The sequence below is a fragment of the Gymnogyps californianus genome, chromosome 5, assembly GCF_018139145.2.
Source record: "Gymnogyps californianus isolate 813 chromosome 5, ASM1813914v2, whole genome shotgun sequence".
Classification (NCBI taxonomy): domain Eukaryota; kingdom Metazoa; phylum Chordata; class Aves; order Accipitriformes; family Cathartidae; genus Gymnogyps; species Gymnogyps californianus.
In genome coordinates this window covers 57,510,561-57,529,719 of record NC_059475.1, presented here as the reverse complement: position 1 = coordinate 57,529,719, position 19,159 = coordinate 57,510,561, and the positions used below count along the sequence as shown (strand labels likewise).

The window sequence follows — 19,159 nt, the reverse complement described above, 5'->3', positions numbered from 1 at the left end:
TCACGTATACTTAAAGTCAGATATGTGCTTTGCTGAGCTTATTTTTGCTTGAATATGTCTTGTAGCGATAACTGCAATTACTGAACCTTAATTCAATTATTTGCTAGCTCCACACAGGGAAATTGCCCATCCCTCAACCTCATGGTGCATAAGACCCTAAAACACGGATTAATGAGATAAGGAGGAAATCTTTGTGCAAGGTCATGTGGTAGGGGATGTTTGCTGGGGCACAAGGCTGCCTGAAAGGGCCACTCATGTGTGGTGCTGAGGTCACGAGAAACCAGGGCCATTGCCCTGGTGCCCGTGTGAGAGCTGCACAAGGCAGGCGCTTTGCAGCATCTCCTTCGCATTATTTGAGATGTGTTTCTGCTTTGCTTTACCTCGGCAAAATATCGCTGCTCTGCTGGACTTACTAAGGATATCTTGGGCCAGGTAGTTCTTAGAGTGGTGTGTTCTGATAGTGCCATTGAACTCTGTGGGTATGGTAAAATATCTGTAGTTGTGAAGAAGATTAACGTGATCAAACTTCATCAACTGTTTGTAGGGTCACCATGCTCTAAATTGGGATAGTAAAATGTTAATGTTTGTGCAGATAATAATGGGTTCTGCAAAACTTCATTCATTAATATGGGAAAAGGGGTTGAAGTTCAAATAATAATATTAACTTGTCAAGTGCTGCATGTAAGACCAGCTTATTTTGGTCATCCGTGGTAAAGATAGAGTTTTTTCCAAGATGATAAAATAACTTTTTTTCTGTTAAGTTTCCAAATGTATAATGTTCTTCTGTTCCCTTCTAGCTGGCTGACTGCAACAGCTTACCACGAAATTTCAGTAAGGTAGAGAGAGCTAATGCATCCACAAACAGCTTCTTGGATCTGGGGGCTGCCTTTTAATATTGCTGCTGGTTGTTTGGGGCTCTGGTTGCTTGTTCTTTCACATGCTAATGTTGGCGATTTCCATTTTTTAATTGTCTGAATGTATTAAATGTGCCCCTAATTGTTTTCTGTTTCCCTCCTGTACTTGTGCAAAAGACATTGGTTAGTAGTATCCGAGTTTTGACCAACTTCAAATCAAAGCCATTTACCTACCTGAAGAGAAGTCGGTACTTTTAGCTAAATTGCTGCGAGAAATAACAGGAAAAGATTTTGAGCTAAACCTTCCATTTAATTACCCATTTGCAAACAATGGGTTGTTGAGTGTCAAAATTGAGGCAGTTTCAATTACTGGAACAATTATTGTTTAGAAAACTGTTGCTGGTAGGTTTAAGAATTTATGTTACAGTGACAGGCAAGTAATTCAGGTAATGGGCAGTACAAGAGTCCATAAAGACGAAGGCAGCCTGACCCAGTAGACTGAAATAAAACCTTCCTCCTTTTTCTCTTCACAAATGTGTATAATCAAAAGCCAAGGTCTCAGCAGAGTTTTCCATCTAACATCCAAGATTTGTGGGGTAAAACTAGAATATGAAGTAATAATGACATTTCTTCCATAGAGACTTTTTTTCATATAGAGAACTACCCAAGTCATAAGCCCAAATCCTTATGAGCTTACATGGTCAGGATGGGATGCCCTTGCCCTATTGCTAAAGATCAGGTTCACCCTGGTACTTAAATGACAGCTAAAGGAAATCCTGTGCTTTGTAAAAGGGTGGAGTAACCACTAAAAAATGGAAATTGCTTGTCTCTCTGAGGGCTGGGTGATGGTTTGGCGTATTCATTTGTCCAAAGAAAATCTTCTGAACTGGTGTCAGTAAGGGTATCTTCTATTGTCAATATTGAGTTCCTCACAATACTCCTTTCCATCTAGTTGCATTTCATGTTAAGATACATAATTTCTTCTAAAGTTATCTTGAATAGCAGATATAATATTAATACTTTTAAGTGGTGCGGTGTGTAATCTGCTGTCTCTTGAGCTTAGTGCCAGTGGGTCTGCGTTGTAGGAAAATGAAGCTAATTATTATAAAGCCTCCGAAATGACAGTCCTCTGGGAAGTCTGCTGTCGGTGACTCACGTATGCTTGATTCTCCTCTTCATTCTGGACACATTTTTCCATCCCGTTATAAGGGGACTCTCCAGAGGTAAACAAAAAGGGACTTTGTAGGACTCCAGGCCTTCGAACTGGTGCTTGTTTTTTTTTTTTTTTTAAATGGCATGTGGACCAGGAGAGGAAGCTTTCACAATGCAGGAGGTTACAAATGAGTTACAAAGAGGTGAAGAGAGCAGCATCTCAGGTGCTCAGACGTAGTCCTCAGGTGCCACCAGGGCTGTCCCTCCTGGCTCCCGCCACGCAGCAGAAGGATGTGGGTCTCTAGCAGCTCTTCATCACATCTGCCAAGCCTCCGTGGGTGCCTTGGATACGCTCAGGCATGGGATGCCTGTGTGTGGGCACTCGAATTGCTCCAAGGTGACGCTGCAGCCTGTGGGGAGAAGGGAAGCTGCGACCCTTTGTAAAGGCTTTAATATTTCCGCAGGGCACAGGGTCAAACTGATCATTTATGATTAATTTTTTTTTTTAACCTCTGTTCAGCCTTCAGCTGTTACAACTTATGCAAAAGAAGAAAATAGTGTTTTCAATTAAAGGCTACTTATGTAACAACCCTGTTTTGAATGCTAATTCATGAATTACTGGAAGCTGACAGTGTCGCTTTTTGATTTTCCTTGGTCACTTCAGCACATAATTCTAATTGAAATCGTTCTGGTTTTTTTGCTAATCTCTTTCATAAATGCTGAGAAATATCTGTCAAGTAAACTTCTGTCTTTCTGTATTTAATTTCTGTTAAGAATGGTCCATTTGTTACATCAAAGTGTTTCAGAATTAAATCCTTGTCTTCTTTTTTCTCCCTTCCAGCAGAAGTAACACCGAAGGGTAACAGAAAAGATAATTTGTCTAACTTGTCTATAAATTTTCAACACTTTATCTTCACAGTTGGTTCAACATGGCCACAGCACTGATCTGACTTTACTGGACAGAAACGGAAAGGAAAATAAATGTTTCTTCGTAGTACTTTGACCTTAAAATACCGCAAACACCATCCATCTTCTTGTGTTATTTGTGTTATTTTCAAATTGAATCACTCAGCACATCAGGTCAAAAAGTCAGAGGCCACCATTTCTTCTCTCTGCTAGCAGCATAGAAAGCTTTGATAGGAACAAGTGTTTGCTGATTTTTTTAAAAATATAGTTTTAGGCTTTGGTAAGCACCAAGACTTCAATTTCTATGTAAAATGTTTAAAATGATACATTATTTTTTATGGAAAATACTTACCACTTTCCACCCATGTTAATAATCAAATTGCTTCTGTTTTCTAGACAGAGAAAAAGTTGGGTTTGCAGTCCATTTTTACTAAAAATCTGATTTGTTGGTCCTATTCTTTTCTCACTGATACTAGTAGGCGAAACTTCCTTCCCTGCCAGGAGGGGCATGTCTAGGTCCATTGCTTTCATAACATGGCTGACAAAGATCTCAGGCTTTGGTCCAAGAACAGTATCTTCTGAGGTCACTTCAAGTTCTGCCTAGTTGAAAAATTTAGCAATAAATATCATGTCATTGTTTCCAGATAATGAAGAGTTACTGAGTCTGAGGGACCACTGCGGAGCGGTCAGCATTGGTAGTGTGTAGCACAGGTTTGCGCTGAAGGCGAAGGCGTTGGGTCTGCAGGCTTGTCCCCATGCTCATCGGCCGGTAAAGGGAGGCAACACCATGTAGAGTGATGCTGAGTTAGACCTAGGGGAGGTCTTGCACTTTTGTACCACTGTGAAGGTCAGGAGATGCTTTCTTTTTCTCTATTTCCTTTCCTTTTCCTTTTTTTTTTTTTAACATTTGAATGAAACTAGTGTTTGAAAAAAATTCACAGTAAAAGAGCAAGAGCTACTCCAGAGTAGTCGATGGCCAGTTGTTGGCGTTTGCTGGGGACAAGTGTATTTCAGGTTATGCAAGTTGTAAATTTGATCAGGTTAAGTAAAGACTGGCTATGAGTCTCCTCAGCTCTCTCTTGGTCTCCTTTTCTATGTCGCTCCCCCTCTGCTCCTCAGCTTAGAAAACATTCCAAATAAAAGTTCAGTCAAAACAGCACTCTCCCATGGAGTTTTTGTTCAGATGAAAGTGATTTTGCTGATAAATTTCTTGAAACTCCAGAAATGTGAAGTGATTTTTCCTGAAGGGTAATTTATTATAGACATGTTGCCCATTAATTGAGATAATCTCCAGCAATGATGATGAACAGAGATGGTCAGGGGTTGTACTTTTAAAATGCCATTCTGACTAGAAAAGCAATTTGGGATCCACTTACATCTCAGTAATGAAAATTGGGTAAGGTAATAAGAGATTTCATTTTGTGAGTGAATTGACAATGCAAATACCAGGATTTTTAATTTAGGTTTAAGTGGAGTAACGGCTACTCATTCTGATGCATCATTAGTCATATTGCTTTTTAATGAGGGATTCACTTTCTTTTCCTGGTTAGCTCTAACACTGATAGCAAAGCCCAATGAATTCGTAAATGTGTAGGGAGGTCTGATGAATACGCATCACTTCACCATTTTAATTTAAAAAAGGAAGAAAAAGCAGTTTTCCTTCTATGGTGAAGAAATACACATTTGCTTTTAGTGCAAAGAAAATAAATAGTGCAGAACTGTGATCGGTAGGCTGTTGTAAAAAATAATTAGAGTAAGATACTTTTTGAAACAAATTCTAGAAAATTTAGAAGGAAAATCGCATTGAGTGGAGTGCTTGTGAAAGGGACTGGCTTTACGGCTGACAGCGGTAGGAAAAAGTGGTTCTTTGGCCATCTCCAACATGGATGCATTATAAATAATGGCAGATGAAGATTCTTCTTGCCCTACCAAACCCACGCCCCAAGCACCTCATTCCTCTTCTGGATAGATCTCTGTTCAACATTTTTATTTCTTAGAAGTCTTTTCTTTTTCTTTTTCTTTTCTTTTTTTTTCCTTTTTCCTTTCTTTTCTGTAATTAAGAGCTTGTTTTGATGTTCATTGAACTCAGTGGGAATCTTTCCATCAAATTGAATGCATTAGATCAGGTTCATAATCAGCAGTCACTGAAACAACCTAACAATAGTTTTGTCACACACAAGTGCACTGTCTTAAATGGGATTTGCTTAAAAAAAAGCAATAGAACTAATCCATTATAAACACTTGTTAGAGCAGAGTTTTGACTATCTGTATATTTACCAACACAATTTCAACCAATTTAAGCCAAATCGAAATTAATGCAGATTCTTGCTCCAGGCAGGAGCACAGGGCAGTTAAATTAAATCAATTTAAACTAGCGTATTTTTAGCCACTGCAGTATGATATTGTGTGTTGACTAGACTTAGGTCTGGTTGCCTTACTTCCTTTGGTGGGCAAGGCGTTTTGACTTTCTATGAGGACAAGCTGTAGTGTGATGAAACACATGCTACATCTAATGTAGACCAACCCCTTCAGATTTGGGGGCAAGAGAACAAATTTCTGGGGCAAGAGAACGAGTTTCTGGGAGGCAAACAAATGTCCACCAAATCTCTCTTTCTCATGCCTGTTTCTACACTCCTGGTGCCCCATAAGCACGTGGCATCTTGCAAGTCTCAGTGCGGTTTGCAAAAGTCTGAGCAATCCAGAGCCTCTAAACACTGGCGAGGCAGTGCGTGTCCTTCTGGAGCAGAGCCTTCGAGGAGATCTGTGACCTCTGGGGTCTCCAGCACAAAACCACAACCTCACATTTTCGCTCTGCTGTTTTATTCTGCTTTTCCCTTGCCCGTGCAAGTGCACATTCATCACAGATGTCAGGGAAGGGTGCACGAGCTCCTGAGCTGACAAACTAAAGGAGTGGGTAGCAGTGTCGGGACCTCTCCAGGAGATTGCTGTCCCCCCGTGCACATACAATAGTGAAGAAGAGGTTGCACACAGCAGGGCAGTGGAAGCGTAACCAGCCAGGGTAAAATCCTTTCAGGATAACCACCAAGAGACCCCTACACATCACATGCCTGAGACAATGCCAGTAAACTGAGAGTCTTCTCGTCATCTTCCTTTGTGACCTGCTAACCTTCCTTTGAAAGTATATACCTCCCACGCATGGTGGAGGAAACTCAGCAGTCACTTTTTAGCTTCAGAAGGAGTTATCTCCTTCATATCTTTCTGTCTCTGACTCTCTATTGTGAAATGTGAAAGAAATATAGGCCACGATCTCTGATGCCACCTTGTAAATTCAAGGGAATCTCAGACATCCAATATGCTGAAGTCATTCCGTATCACTTGACTCCATGTGAGGCACAACAGTTCCCAGCAGATTGGGTGATACAGGACTAGCATCCATTTCTCATGATGGCTTTCTTGAAAACTGCCCTTCTCTTCACAGCTTGTAAAAGGAAAGTTGATAGGGTGAGTACACCTGAATGGTTGTGAAAGCACTGGGTCACACTAGATGTTTTGACCTAAGAAAACAACATTTTGAAATAAAACCAAAGCTGAACATGTCCTAAAACAGGCCATGTAGCTACAAGAAAATATTTCTGACACTGACAGAAAATGATGTATCCGCTCTGAATGCACCAATTCTTCTCTGCTGAATAGGAGTGAGAAATGGAAATGAACTTTCCATATTTCCAGAGATCTGTGCATGGCCACAGTCCCCAAAGTCTTGGTTATGGTCAGGCCTTTGGGGTTACTGAGGGGTTTTTATATACAGTTGAGTTGATTTATGAGATTTCTTGTTAAATTTTATTGCACCAGTGGCTTTTCTTTGGTTCTTTTGAAGTAGAAAACATCATTTCTGCAGCAAATGCAAGTCAAAAGTCTTAATGGAGCATAAAAATCTAAAAGGTCATGATTTTATAGCTTTGAAATAGAGGACAATGCACTGCTTAATACTCTTAAAAATACGAAAAGTTAATGAGGATGTTTATCAGTAATAAAAAGATATAATCTTCTCCCAGACCTTTGATTTTGGCTACTTGTGTATTGGCTTTTTATGGGTGTACTTTTATAAATGCAAAACTCTTCTTGTTCTAGGACAATCCTGTTTCAGAATCACAGAGAGAGAACTAATAACATGAGGCAGAAACTTTGTCCCAGGGAGATTATTCAGTACTCTCGACACCCAGTGCTGCTTCTCCCTTTGAGCACAGACTATTGATTGCATTTATCTGGTTTCTAGGGTCATATAGACTACCTTTATTTATTAGACTTTGTTTAAGACTTGTGGGCGCATACAAATTTATAACCAAATAAGAAACTGTTCATGTCACACACATTTTACAAGCTTAGGTGAATCACAGTAGCATTGTTTACAAACTCTCATTGCTTTCCACATGCAGGTGATTGGAATAGCCTATGCTGTTTTAAAAAGAAACATCTAGAAAATGTCTCCTGGTGGATTTCTTTTGCTGATTTTGATGTAATCCAAAGTCTTAAAATATTTTTTCATTTGCATCTTAACAAATGTTTTTAACGAATATGTAGGAACTTAGGTAAAATAAAAATGCCTTCTTGCTGTATCACTTAATGGAGCAGACCTTGAATGGTTCACCTCCAGCTGCTTGCAAATGTTTTCTCCAGGTGCGGGCATGGAAGAAGCATTTTATTACAATGATGTTCACTGTCACTGCTGTTGCAGGGAGAGGTAATGGGAACAGGTCACGGGACAGAAGCAGTCATGGGAAAAGCCAATACAACAGGAGGGGCACAGCGTTCCTTCTTCTTGTTAATATGGACTGTCCTGTTTTCTGTCGTTGTCTTTGCAGCAGTCCAGCACGGGGGACCTGAGGACTCTGAGGAAAGGGTTCTCCCCGTACCACTCTGAGTCACAGCTCTCGTCACTGCCGCAGTATCAAGATACCCTGCAAAATGTAAGAGACATTTCCTTACCTATACAGACAGAACCGTGGGTTTCCCTGAAAGTGGGCATGGCTGGAGGGGGGCATGTGAAGATTACAGGGTTGCTCTCCCAGCTGAGAATTCACCCTGAAACCGATGGTGCAAACATGCAGCTGAAACCTGCAGCTGTTGGGAGGATGGGTAGCCCCTGGCAACATTGATCTTTACCTGAGTTTGGATCATTAACTTCCCAGCATAGGTTTTTCGGTTAACTGATGGTCACTGTTGTGCATCTTTTAAAGCAAGGGTGAGTCTTGTTATACCTGCAGCTCCTTCTTTGTAAATACCCTGTATGTCTGCTGTCAAAAAGCTGGTCACGGATGAGGCAAAAGATGGTTTGCCCAGTGTCTGGCAGTGCATGGCTGGAGTTGCTTTAGCAAGTAAGTTCTTAGGACTTTCATTGTAGGTTTTTCTGTATCATGAATGAGGTTTGTTTCCTAAGTTTTTCCTGTGTTGCTTCTTCTCAAACAACAGAATAATCTTGATTAAAGCCTCTTGTGAAAGATGGATATTGTGCTGCTGTGCCAGGGCTCCTCCTGCACTGGTGTGCCAGGCATGGCTGAGGAGGCCGAGCCCTGCCAGATGATTGTCTTCCAGATGTTTGCCTGACTGCCTGAGACACTACATTTGCTTGGTGACGTCATTTTCCAGATTGCAGGAAAAGCGTAGGTGCCATCAGGGAGTCCTGCTGTGAGTAGGCTGCGAGTGTCATGAATGTGAGCAAAAGCCTGATGGCAGCACAGCTGGGGGATCCCCCTGCCACCCCATGTCTTCTGCTCCATGTCCAGGGCACTGGTCGGCAGAGCTGCAGGTACTGTAGGATCAGTTGTACGTTAGCTGCCAGCTTGGGTGTCATCGTTTAACCCCAGCCGGCAACTGAGCACCACACAGCCGCTCACTCACTCCCCCCCGGTGGGATGGGGGAGAGAATTGGAAGGGTAAAAGTGAGAAAACTCATGGGTTGAGATAAAGACAGTTTAATTGGTAAAGCAAAAGCTGCGCACGCAAGCAAAGCAAAACAAGGAATTCATTCACCACTTCCCATCGGCAGGCAGGTGCTCAGCCATCTCCAGGAAAGCAGGGCTCCATCACTCCTAACGGTTACTTGGGAAGACAAACGCCATCACTCCAAACATTCCCCCCTTCCTTCTTCTTCCCCCAGCTTTATATGCTGAGCATGACGTCATATGGTATGGAATAGCCCTCTGATCAGTTGGGGTCAGCTGTTCTGGCTGTGTCCCCTCCTAACTTCTTGTGCACCCCCAGCCTACTCGCTGGTGGAGTGGTGTGAGAAGCAGAAAAGGCCTTGACTCTGTGTAAGCACAGCTCAGCAATAACAAAAACATCTCTGTATTATCAACATTGTTTTGAGCACAAATCCAAAATGTAGCCCCATACTAGCTACTATGAAGAAAATTAGCTCTATCCCAGGCAAAATCAGCACATTGGGTCAAAGTCATTCTGTAGATTTAGTGCGCCTCTTAGAGCTGTAAAAAAGGGGGTAATAATAATTTAAGAAAGTTTGCATAAATAAAACTCCAGTGTGAAAGCAGAGCCCTTTTCTATCCCTGCTGAACTGCAGGATGGATGGAGACCCTCCAGCCAAAAAAAAAAGGACAAAACCATGCAAATGAAATGGAAGACTGTGGCTGAATATCCGCTTTTCTAACTTTGTGCCCCATATATAAAGTCAGGAGACTTTGTAAGGAGGGCAGAGAGATATGAGCCTGGAGATGTTTGTCTGGCTGTGGTGGTGCCTTACAGTTTTGGGGATTTTGCTTTGCTTCGCTTTGCTTGTGCTCAGGCTTTTGATCCCCAGCTTGGTTCCAGGTGGGGGATGCTCAGTCGACCTGTGCTGGTTGCCCCGAGGAGTGCCACTACACACAATTTTACATTTATCTTGTGGGTCAGGCTGGGATGTGGCTGGCAGCTTTCTGCAGAGGAGCTGTGCCTGGGCTGGGAGCTGGCAGGAGACTTCTCTGCTTGAGCATCGGCCCCCGCAGCTCGCTGGGGCTGCGTGAGGGCTGGCAGCTGCCTGCTGGAGCCCTTCCCAGCCACTTGTCCCTGCTTTCCCTCCTTCCTCAAGGAAGAGGTGGCACCTGGGGTTTATCGAGAGGCCTGGGTGCTGCATGACACTCGCCTTCATCTGTCACCCTGGCTGTGTTCTGTCTTCTTTGCGGGCAGATGATAGAGAAAAACCAAAACCATCTCTGGATCCAAATCCACATCGTCTGGGATACTAACGTAGCCATTTATTTACTTATTCCTACCAAAATCCCTTTGCTTTGTGGCTTGACGTGATATATTTTTTTTGTGACGAAGGATAACAATCACAAGTTCATGCAGATGTCTTTGAATGTCTCAGGCGCCTCCCAGAAAGTGGGCAGTTAGATGTACCTGACTTTCTCTGCAGCCTTTTTTTTTGACAGCCGGCGTGAGTTTGTGAGAAATCGTTCCTCTTTGTGCCTATAGAGGCTTCGCGCGGGTGAGTGATGGACAATTGGTGTCGGCTTGAAAGCTGTCACATCTGTTCAGGGTTGCATCATCATTACTGCCTGTGCCACCCTTTGGGGATGTTCCTCAGCACATCCCTCACTGTCACACAGTTTGCACGTAGGCACCACTCCAGCTCTCCACGGCCCTGACGTACCTCAGTTAATGAAATAGTTTGGTGTTGCTAATGGATCCTGGATCATGGACACTGGTGCACACTCAAGACACAGAATTGAAAGACACTCATAAGTGCAATCTGTGCACTGTTTAGTCAGTGGTGCATCATGCAGATGGTGAATTACAGATTTGCTCTGTGGTCTGCAGCGGTTACCAAATGTCCAGGAAAAGCAGTCCCAGGGGGTTAGTTCTGACCTACAAACCCCTGGCCATTGCAAGGGAAGGTGTGACATGTATGTTAGCTTGAACTGATAGCAGGCTGGTCAAACTCCCCAGCCCTGGGAACTGCAAACCAGAGTCATCTCATGGTGTACCAGGGGCTCCCCATGTCCTTTCGGAGGTGAGGGCGATTCCCTTGGGCTCGGACTCTGAGTGAGGCATGAGAGGAGGTGGCAACAAGCAGCTCCCTCTGGGACCTGCCATTCCCCTGGGATGAGAGGGACAGGCTCCAGGGCAAGCTGGTTGGGCTGGCTCGATCTTTTCCATCGCCAACAGCCTCCAGCCCTGCTCAGCCCTGAGTCAGATGATGTCCCAGGCATGGGAGCTGACTTTGAGGTTCCTGTAAGCAGTGCACTGCTGAGGACCCCGTGGCCAGCCTGGTGTCTGGGTGTCAGTGATGGAAGTGATCCCAAAGCATCCTTGGAGGGCTTGTGCTTCCATTTCCTAGCCCGGGCTGTTGCTGTCTTCAGTACTTTGGTTCTCCGTGGTAGCTAGAACAGATTTTTTCACCCATGTTGCATTCATGTTTTACCTGCACTGCATGTGTTCCCTTCATGGCTCCTCCATGAGGATGTGGCATCCTCCATGAGGATGAGTTATTGCACTCAGATTAGCAGCCCTCTGATTTACTGCAAGAAGCTGTTGGAGGAGTAATGTTGGGAAGTCTCAGATGTGTGGCTGGAGTGCACAGAGAAGGTGATGCTCAGTCTGTCCTGGAAACTCCTCCAGCTCAGAGCTTTTCTGGAGTTTAACAGTAGCAGGTGGGAGTTACCGACTTTCAATTTTGTTTGTTGGCATTGTCCAAGGAGTCTGGATTGCCCAGTCATATGGTCTCACCTCTGGTTAGTGAGGTGGAAATTACGTTTCAGTAACACTGAGAGTTTTAGGAGAATAATGGCGGGTTTGGGCAATTGCTGTTGCAGGGGGAGGAGGAGCCCTGTCGGCACAGTGCTGTGCACGAGGACTGGGAGCCGTGCCTGTCACCGTGGAGGGACTCTTCTCTCACAAGCATATGTACCTTCTTTTCACCTCTCCATGCCTCAGTATTTCCCTTGAAGGAACTGTGTGGGAAATCACCCATTCCATAGCATGGTTTTCAGGCAGTTCTTTATCACTAAGCTAAATAGCACTAAGTGCTCCAGGATCCTCCAGGGGTGGACACTAAAAGGCAGTGTTTAATTTTTGGAACAGTATAGCGTTGACGGAGAGTTCCCTTGTTTCTCTCATGCGCTTTCTCCAGCATTAATTGAATGATGAATGAAGACTGGGAGGTGGAGTTGTCCACACTCGGTGTCAGCCCTCAGGTCTTTCGCTCTCCATAAAGCCACCCTACACAGTGCTTCACCTTTGGTCACATCTAATGATTGCTGAGTTATGTTTCTGACATGGGGAAAATGTATGGTGGAAAAGGAAATTCCCCATCCACAGCGATAAGGCTCTTATTTTGTAACTAATATTCATGTTTCAGCAATTCATTTCTAAGAGGTGGAGTCTCAGCTGCTAACTTCTGGAGCATTCGAGGCCCCTGTAGCACAGCTGAGGATGAATGTGGTGGCTGAGGCATGGCCCAGAGCTTGCATCTCTGTCTCTTCTCTGCTCGCTTTGGCCTCTTCTTGGGTGCTCTGGCTGCCCACGTGGACACATGGTCCCTGCAGACCTTCACATTCCTGCCCACTGCCCTGCGGCTGTGCCTCAGGCCCGTCTCAGCACCTGAGCCTGACAGCTGCTCATTTTTCTATGGTTGGAGGTACCTTCACCTTGAGAAGCTCATAAGCCAGCTGCCTGGAGGAGCCATTTATCCACATTGGCATAAAACACCGTTAAATGTGAACCAGCCTGTTACTAGCAGTCGGAGCTAGCCTGGCTGGCTTAGACTTAAAATTTACTAGCAACAACTAGCATTTTACAAGCAAAATTTACTAGTTCATGTGAATTTATAATAGGAATCCTGCCTTTGGTGGAAGTAACTATAGAGGTTTGCCATGGAAATATTAAGGTTAGTGTGGATGGAGTGTGAATGAAAAAGCGTGTGTGAAAACACCAGCAGGAACGCTAAAGCAAGGGGTGCAGGGGTGGCCTGTGGTGATGACCAAAGACACAAGCGACAGCAAACAAATGGGTAAACACTGCGGGATGTGTGGTTTGCGTCAGGACCAGGAGGTCTGTGCTGTGATAAGGCTGCAGCACAGATGGCTCATCACTAGAAGACCTGTTCCCTGATAACGGGAGCAGTTATACTGTGATGCACCATTGCCTTTCCTGTGGTTCCAACTGGAAGGCTTAGATAAGGTGCCCAAAATGAGGGAAAGGAGACAACAGGCAGCAGCTTTCCTAGGGTTTATGGGGGGTGAGTAAGCAAGATGCTGAGATAAAGATCAGCCTGTAATAACCATTGACTCCTAAAGCATGTGAAAAATGTGTCCAAAACCCAGTTCTTTGCTGGCAATGAGGAAGGATGCCAGAGCTGTCATTAGGACTTGCTAGTGCGTGTCTCTTGTCCTCTGTGTCACACACAGTGACCCTCACCACGCCACATGGACATCTACCTTTTGGTGAATGCGTAAGTGCGAGTTTGTAGGTGTGCGGGTGTGAGTGACATGTTAGAGAAATCAGGTTTAGATTAAAATAAGTATCACCTTCCCCTTCGTTAAGTTTTTGTACTGTTTGTACTGCAGTAGTTTTCTGTGTGGCCTCTTGCTGAGGAGCAGGAGCTCCCAGCAGTGCCCCAGCCGGGTGTGGGAGGACGTGTCTGCGGGTGCTGTAGGTGGTGGCTGGAGGAAGGGACCTGCGCTCATCCAGGGTCCGGAGCGGGGAGTCCTGGGGAAAGCACCTGCAGATATGATCTGCGATGGCTGAGCAAAGCTCTGTCTTTTGAGAAGACAGTGATGACAGTGCCATTGCCCAGCCTTTATATATGTCCCTAGGGACTACAATAAGTACCTCTGGAAAAAAGTGAGATTTCCATTAGGGTATTCAAAGCTGCATCTCTCAGGAGTCTGGTTTGGACTACAGGCCAGGCTGGGAAGAGACAATTCCATTTTCCGCCCTAGATCTACTGCAAAACCAGCAAGGTCCATAGGAAAACGCGAAGAAGCAGGACAAGTGTGGTTATATAGCGGAGAGCACTCAACTGAGAGGACCGCCAAGTCCGTGGCTTCCCAGCACTGCCTCTCGTTGCATTTTTCTACAGTGCCTGTTTTATGCAGGATGCAAAGCCTGGGAGATGGTTCTGGCTGCCCGGCTGCAACACAGGCTTCTTCAGCGCCTTCCCTTGATTCCCACCACACTGTCACAGCCAGCTGCGTTTCCTAGCTCTGCCTTGTAGAGATACTTGCGAAAAGCGTATTTCGTTTTGCCAGATGGCACACATGCTATTATAAAAACAAACCCAAATGTTTGTGGTCTGTAGGTGTGCAGAGAAGCTGTTAGATGGGGTGGGAAGGGATGATAAGAGAGTCCTTGGCTGACGTGCTGACTGTCTCCTGGGCTGGTGGCGAGGGGAGGTGATAAGAGGGCATGTAGTAGCTAAACCCCAGCCCCAGTGACAGTCCTGTCTCTCCCTTCTGGCTGGAAAGACGGTGGTCTCCATCCTCTTCAATACAAAGGCTAAGGCAGAAGAAAAGTGAGAAGGTGACTCGGTATCTCTCCCTCAGCTCCCTGCAGAGGAAGGACCAAGCTGACCCCTTCGCCAGCCTCGCATAGGCAGGGAGATGTGGCTGTGGCCCAGACCTGGTCTCGAGTCTCACTGAGGGACCCAGAGCAAGTCTGCTAGTCCCTTCCTCAGCCTGCGTGGGAGTAAATCTGTTCCTCTCAGGGAGGAGAACTGTGTCGGCTTCTTAAAGCCAACTTGACTTTTAAAATCAAGTTTGAATTGGCCAAGGACCACTGTTCCCATCGTGGTGCCCAAGAGATGCACCCAGAAGAGCTAGGGAAGCCCTCTGGGCACTGATGCCCCTGCAGAGTCACCCGAAGCATCGGGGACCTTAGCATGGTCCCAAGGTGTCCCTGCACAGCACAGCGACCCTGCCACCGCCAGCACGGAGCCCCCAGCCCCTCGCTGTGCTGCACGAAGCCCCTGGGCCCAGGGATCACTGGGCTGCCCAGTGCCTCTGGCATCCCCAGGACTGCTCTTTGCAGCTTCAGCATCATGCCGCGGCCTCTGAAAATGCCTTAAGCCCCTTCTGTCGCTCCACCAAGCCCATCCTGTGCAGCACCCTGATGGTCCCCTGCCTTCTCCCATCCATGTACCCCATCCCTGTGGCTGTCAGTTGAGCTGAGCGCTGGCATGTGTCTGTCGAAGGACGACCCCGGGCCTGTTTCTTGCCTTTCCCTGGCAGCAGTGATGGCCATGGTCCCTTTTTAGGCAGTGAGAAACAAGGATCAAGGAGCGTGGCAGAAGGCAGCTCCTTCCTGCCGGCAGCACAGATACCACTAGGATACTATGGAGCAGACAAAGAGAGAAATTCAAGGCAGCCGTTTTGCTGCTGCGGCAATACTGGCTGCGGAAGGAAAAGTAAAATGAAAGGTTTGTCGGGATTTGTGGCCTGGGGAGCACTATTGTGAAGCTTCAGAGTGTATTACCAGCAGCTGAGAACAAGCCGATGCAGTTTTGAAGGCAGCTGCCCTTCATCAGCAGTTATTGCAGCGGCTCTGAGCGGCAGGTGGCTTTTTCCCCCACTGCAGCCAACCGGCACAAAGTTTGGCAATGACAAAGTTTGGGGGTTTGATGAGCAAAAGAGGCACTGACAGTCTGTATCTATAATCCACCCTTACAGGTAACCGCAGGAGGCGAGAAAAATTCATCTGCTTTGAGGATCTGCTGTAGCTTCTCATGCTCACTTGTTGTGTGCGGTTGTGTGGGGCTGGCAATGGGTCAGGGGAGAGATAGGGGCATGGCAGAGCCTCGCTCTGCCTCCAGGCCTGCGAGGAGGCTGCTTTACCAGCGACAGGCCAGGGTGGCCAGGCTGAAATGGAGACCTGGAGGGGCAATACAGATGTGCGCAGGTATCCTCCCGTGTCTGTGTGCATCCTCCACCCACTCAGAGGCTCTTACCTGGGCCATCCCCAAATCAGATTTGCTTCAAAATCAGGAAAGTCCTAAAAATACCCACTGTTTCCTTCTGAAATCAAATGTGCGTGACATTCCTTTATTAAAAGAACTAGCATCTCTCAAAATACTTACGCTGATAGTGCCCCTGTGAGTCAGTCGGAGTTAGTGCACTTTGTCCACTGGTATAGCATGGGCTCGCTCTGTCCGTAGCAGTCAGACTTCTTGTTTGCTTGTATCAGGTATTTATGGGCTGAAACTGCTCTGAATATGTCGTGTTGGTAATAATTTCACAGTCCAAGGGGGCAGCTAAAGCTGTCAGTGGAGCTTTTTAACAGTGTGCCCCCGTTCCAGCTCCACAGTGCTGTTACCAACCCCAACAGTGACCGCTGTCCTCTCCCCTTCCGCTGCCGGAGGAAGCTGGCTCACTGGCTTTGCATGCACCGAGGAGTTTCCCAGGGCTGGAGCTGTGATCCGCTGTTAGCTCGGTGCTGAGAAAAGACACTCTTCCTGTTTGTAGATGAGATCCAGTGGCAAACAATGTCCTGACTTCTTTGTTTATTCTGTCTGGGGCAGTCCCTGAAATCGTCCCTTTCCTTTGGTGTCCCAGCACAGCCCATACAGCCAGCACTGTGTCATGCCTGCTGGGGAGAAGAGCTATTCTTTTGTTGGGTGTCCTTGATGTTTATGCTCAGAAAGCAATGAAACAGTTAAATTGTTTCTTTATTAATCAAAAGGGCCGTGTAATCTCTTTTTGTTACTTAAGTAGGTATCTGTGAACACAGTGGAGGCCGTGAAGATGCAGGAGGTGGTGGCTGAGCCGTACAGACAGGCTCTGCCTGGCTCCTGTGTGGACCCAGCGGTTAATTCATGGATTTGAATGTTTACATGACCAGCTGCTCTCTATGATTAAAGGCAGCAAATTAAGTAATGCCGAAGGAGATTAGCATCTACAATAAAGTCCCTTGATTTGATAAGGAAGATGCTAATACAGAGTACTGATGGCTCCTGCACCCACTCCTGCCAGTGGCCGGGACCCATGTTGTGCTGGGGAGCCAGTGTCTGTTTGCGGGCTCTCCCACATGTTCCTTCTCGTGTGCCTGGTGGCAGGGTGTCAAGCACTTGCAGCTGCAAGGCAGCCCGCTGTGACTTTGGGAACGTAGGGCCGTGCAGCCATTTAAGTGCACAAGGAGGGAGCGGGTGGTTTGTTTTGAGCTGGATGCTGGCAAGCTTTCTGCACAGTAGGCACGGAATAACAATAACCAAGTGTCATCATCGCTTTGGATCATCTGCCAGGCAGACTGGACACATAAGGGACCTGGGTGCTCCCTGGCTCTGGCGAGGGTGTCCCGTGCTCAGGCACAAGAGGTCTGGCATTGCCTGCAGCAGGGTGGCAAAAAGGCTGCATTTTGCATAGTGTGGTTTGCAGAGGAGCCGGCGCCAGTCGCTTCTTTGTGCCTCCAGGAAATCTCCTCTTGCAGCCAGCGAGGAGCCCTGGGGCTGCTGCCAGGGTGCCTTCAGGTAGCCTTGTCCCTGCGGGGCTGTGAGAGGAGCTGGACCCCTTCAGGACCACCACGCATGGTGGCAATGGCAGAGCTGCCACGGGCATGAGAAGATGCAGCAGGGAGGGAAGAGGCTTCAAAGGAAGGGAGGGCGAAATGTCAGCCCGGAGTCATGTCACGCTTCAGCGCCGCACGGCACCATCGCTTTGTTTCAGCCATTAACCCCCCTGCAGCTGCAAGGCAGCAGAGGATGGGAAACGTGGCCCGGGCTGCAAAACGATGAGGGGTCTGATCTGCCTTTGTGGGGCCCAGGGAATTTCTCAGGCTGGTGGTAATGGGAGATTTTTTTTTTTGTGTGATCTCCTGGGGATGCCGCTCATCTCTGTGTGCAGGGAGATTTCTCTTTCTGAATGGAGTGACTGTCTGTGTGAGCCCAGTGCTTGCCCTCGGTGCTGCCTATGCTACATTTCTGATGGGGACACTGTGCTTCAGAGTTTCGGTGTGTTCCCTGCAAGGGTCCGGGGATGCTTCTCCCATGCCAAAGTGGCCCCATGCTCTCGGTCCTTGGTTTTGCCGCTGGTTTTCCCCATCTGCCCCCCAGCACTGTCTCTGGCTGGAGCTGCTCCAGGCACTTTCTAAACTTTGTAGCCACAAGCACCATTCACAAAACCAAAATATGCTGGGCCCCCTGTTCTGCCAGCATGCTGGGGCTGGGGTTTGCAGTCAGACACGGCACCTTTCCATGTTGCTGCCCAGCTCTGCCACCCACTTTCCATGTGGCTGTGGGCATCTTACTGCCTCCTGCTTGTCCCTTAACAGTTCCTAATTTACAGAGCAGTGTCAGCACCTTTATTTATGTAAAATACCTGGATGGTGATGGGTGCTAAGGAAGGGCCCAAGTATAATTCAAACCTGGGTAAGCAGGCTGCAAACAAAACCACTGCGAGATAAATAGACGTGCCTGGGAATTTTATTGTGAGTTGTCTGGCAGTGCCTGCCTGTAATGTAATTTTCCTTGTTCTGTCTCGGCAATAAAAACTTCACAGTGTCTGATATGACTCCATTTAGCTTTAATGTTGTCTGAGGTATGCCATTAGAAAAGTGTGGTTTATTTAATTGGATTTGAATCCTAAATGTCTGCTTGTTTTTTGAAATGGTAGACAAAAATTAATAGAAGGCAAGGAGAAGATGTGAGGTTCAGAAGCATTAACGCTTGCTCGCACGCTCCACGTTGGTCTGAAGCATCCTCAGTGCCTGGGCTGTGACTGTTAGGTGAAGTAAAATCAGCATGACGTTCTCCTCTGGGTTTTGGAACTTAGTCTTTTGCAGTCTTTCTGCAGATCAGGAATAGCTCTCTCAGAGCTGAGGTAGGAAAGGATGTCATTAAAAGGCAGAATATAATTGAGCAGAAAGAGATTGAAAACTGATGGCAGGACCAAGGCCTCATGTCTTTTCAGATCCCTGGAGGAATCAAGGAGAAATTGTTTATCGCAATTTCTTTGTTCCTTTTTCAGATTTCCAACCCAAAACTTCTAAAAGAGCAGACACCTGTCGTCCCCAGTTAGGCTCTTTTCTTCTTGGGTTCCAAAGCATTCCCACTGTTATTAAGAAATGTTCGTATTTTAAGCCTTACTTTGCCTCTGTGGAGGTGTGTCATTATCAGGAGTTCCCAGTGTGGCCTATTACAGAGAGTCCTATTAATTTTGTTCCTCCAAACACATAGGAATGGAGTATTGATGGCGGTGCTTGCCAGCATCTGTGCTGGACCACATCCCATGCAACCAGATAGAGCCAGCAAGGACTCATTAGGCAATTTGGTCTTAGACACTGGCAGTGCCATCGTGGCTTGATAC

General features: G+C 46.4%; 1 protein-coding gene across 1 annotated transcript in view; it reads left to right on the top strand.

Moving 5' to 3' along the window:
• Positions 1-19,159, top strand: part of CCDC85C (coiled-coil domain containing 85C) — a 113,279-nt gene that overhangs the window by 79,227 nt on the left and 14,893 nt on the right. The window contains exon 3 of the mRNA XM_050896932.1: positions 7,736-7,840. Within this exon, the coding sequence (XP_050752889.1) occupies positions 7,736-7,840 (105 nt within the window). The remainder of the gene's footprint in view (positions 1-7,735; positions 7,841-19,159) is intronic.